The sequence below is a fragment of the Chiloscyllium plagiosum genome, unplaced genomic scaffold, assembly GCF_004010195.1.
Source record: "Chiloscyllium plagiosum isolate BGI_BamShark_2017 unplaced genomic scaffold, ASM401019v2 scaf_9585, whole genome shotgun sequence".
Lineage (NCBI taxonomy): Eukaryota > Metazoa > Chordata > Chondrichthyes > Orectolobiformes > Hemiscylliidae > Chiloscyllium > Chiloscyllium plagiosum.
The window spans coordinates 6873-8304 of NW_025213242.1; the positions used below are offsets into that span (position 1 = coordinate 6873).

General features: G+C 61.1%; 1 protein-coding gene across 1 annotated transcript in view; it reads right to left on the bottom strand.

The window, feature by feature from the left end:
* LOC122547581 (serine/arginine repetitive matrix protein 2-like) overlaps window positions 1–1432 on the bottom strand; it is a 20099-nt gene that overhangs the window by 1153 nt on the left and 17514 nt on the right. The window contains exons 12-13 of the mRNA XM_043686189.1: window positions 1137–1250; window positions 355–447 (exon numbers count right to left, since the gene is read on the bottom strand). Of these exons, the coding sequence (XP_043542124.1) occupies window positions 355–447; window positions 1137–1250 (207 nt within the window). The remainder of the gene's footprint in view (window positions 1–354; window positions 448–1136; window positions 1251–1432) is intronic.

Sequence of the window (1432 nt, forward strand, 5' to 3'; positions counted from 1 at the left end):
CCCCTGCTGTGAGACAAACCTGGGTGCCCCCATGATGGCTCCGGACCCCAGAGCAGGAAGCACTGAAGGCCCATGGGTTAACGTGGGGTACATGGGAGGCAACGGGAAGGGGTTTGGGTTCCACGGGGGATGGTGTAGAGCGGGAGGGAACGGGGAAGGGGTTTGGGTTCCACGGGGGATGGTGTAGGGTGGGGGGGAACGGGGAAGGGGTTTGGGGTCCATCGGGACGGTGTAGAGCGGGAGGGAACGGGAAGGGGTTTGGGGTCCATGGGGACGGTGTAGAGCAGGAGGGAACGGGGAAGGGGGTTTGGGAACCGCTCAGTGCTGAACGGACGTCAGTGAGACGGCGTGTACCTCGGATATCTCCGCCGCTCCCGAGGGCTTGGGGATTTGTGCCGTCTCTTCCTGACGGGCGATTGGCTATCGGAACGTCTCCGTCGCCGTTCCCTGTCAGAAAGGAAGAAAGATCGGTGAAGGGACACGGGTTGGGTCAGCAAGACCTTCCACCAACAACAAAAAAACAACAAAGCAGCAGCACTCTTCAAACCGGCCACCTCTATCAAACTCGTCGGTGCAAGGGGCAACAGACACAGCGAGGTAGGGCGGTGGCACCAAACCCTTCGAGTTCGCCTCCGCACCCTGACTCGGAAGGACGTCGGCGTTCCTTCAGGGTCACAACCTGGGAACGTGCTCCCTAACGGAGGGGTGTTTGTGAGTGTGTGTGGGGGGGGGGACAGAGAAACTGCGTTGGTGCAAGACAGTGCCTCAGCCCAACCTTCCTTGTGGGGGCAATCGGGGTGATAAACGCTGGACCCGCCCCACTTCCCGAGGAGGAATCCAAATGCCAAGGGACTCTGCCACTACGTTGTCAGAGACCTCGCCTTTCCGAATCGTTCGCCAACGCCATTGGGCGCAGAGGGATCTGGGTGAACCGGGACACGTACGCAGAGTCAGTTGGGGAAAGGGAGGGAGGTACCCGGATCCGGAACGCTGCCATTCCTGGGGATTGGCTCCAGTCCCCCCCCGATGGAGGGACAGACTTGTGCCTGGAAGGGGGTCGGTCGAGGTTGGCACGGGCTGTTTCCCGGGAGGGGGGGGGCGAGACGGATGCTGGGAGCCAACGGGACGCGACTCACCGTCTGCTGCTGGAATCGCTAGATCTTCGCGTGCGTCTCCGTTCTGCGGGAGAGTAACTGAGCGACCGGGAGTCCCGCAGGGAATCGATCGGCTTCCGTGGGCTCCGTGACCTCCTGCAGCCAGAGAGGGAACAGGGAAAAACAGAGAAGCAGCTCAGGGTGAACACAGGCAGGGGAGGTTCACATGATTTCCCACACTCCTGTATCTGGGGAGGTGTCCCTAACCCCCTCTCTCTCACACACACACACACACACACTCCTGTATCTGGGGAGGTCTCTCTAACCCTCTCTCTCTC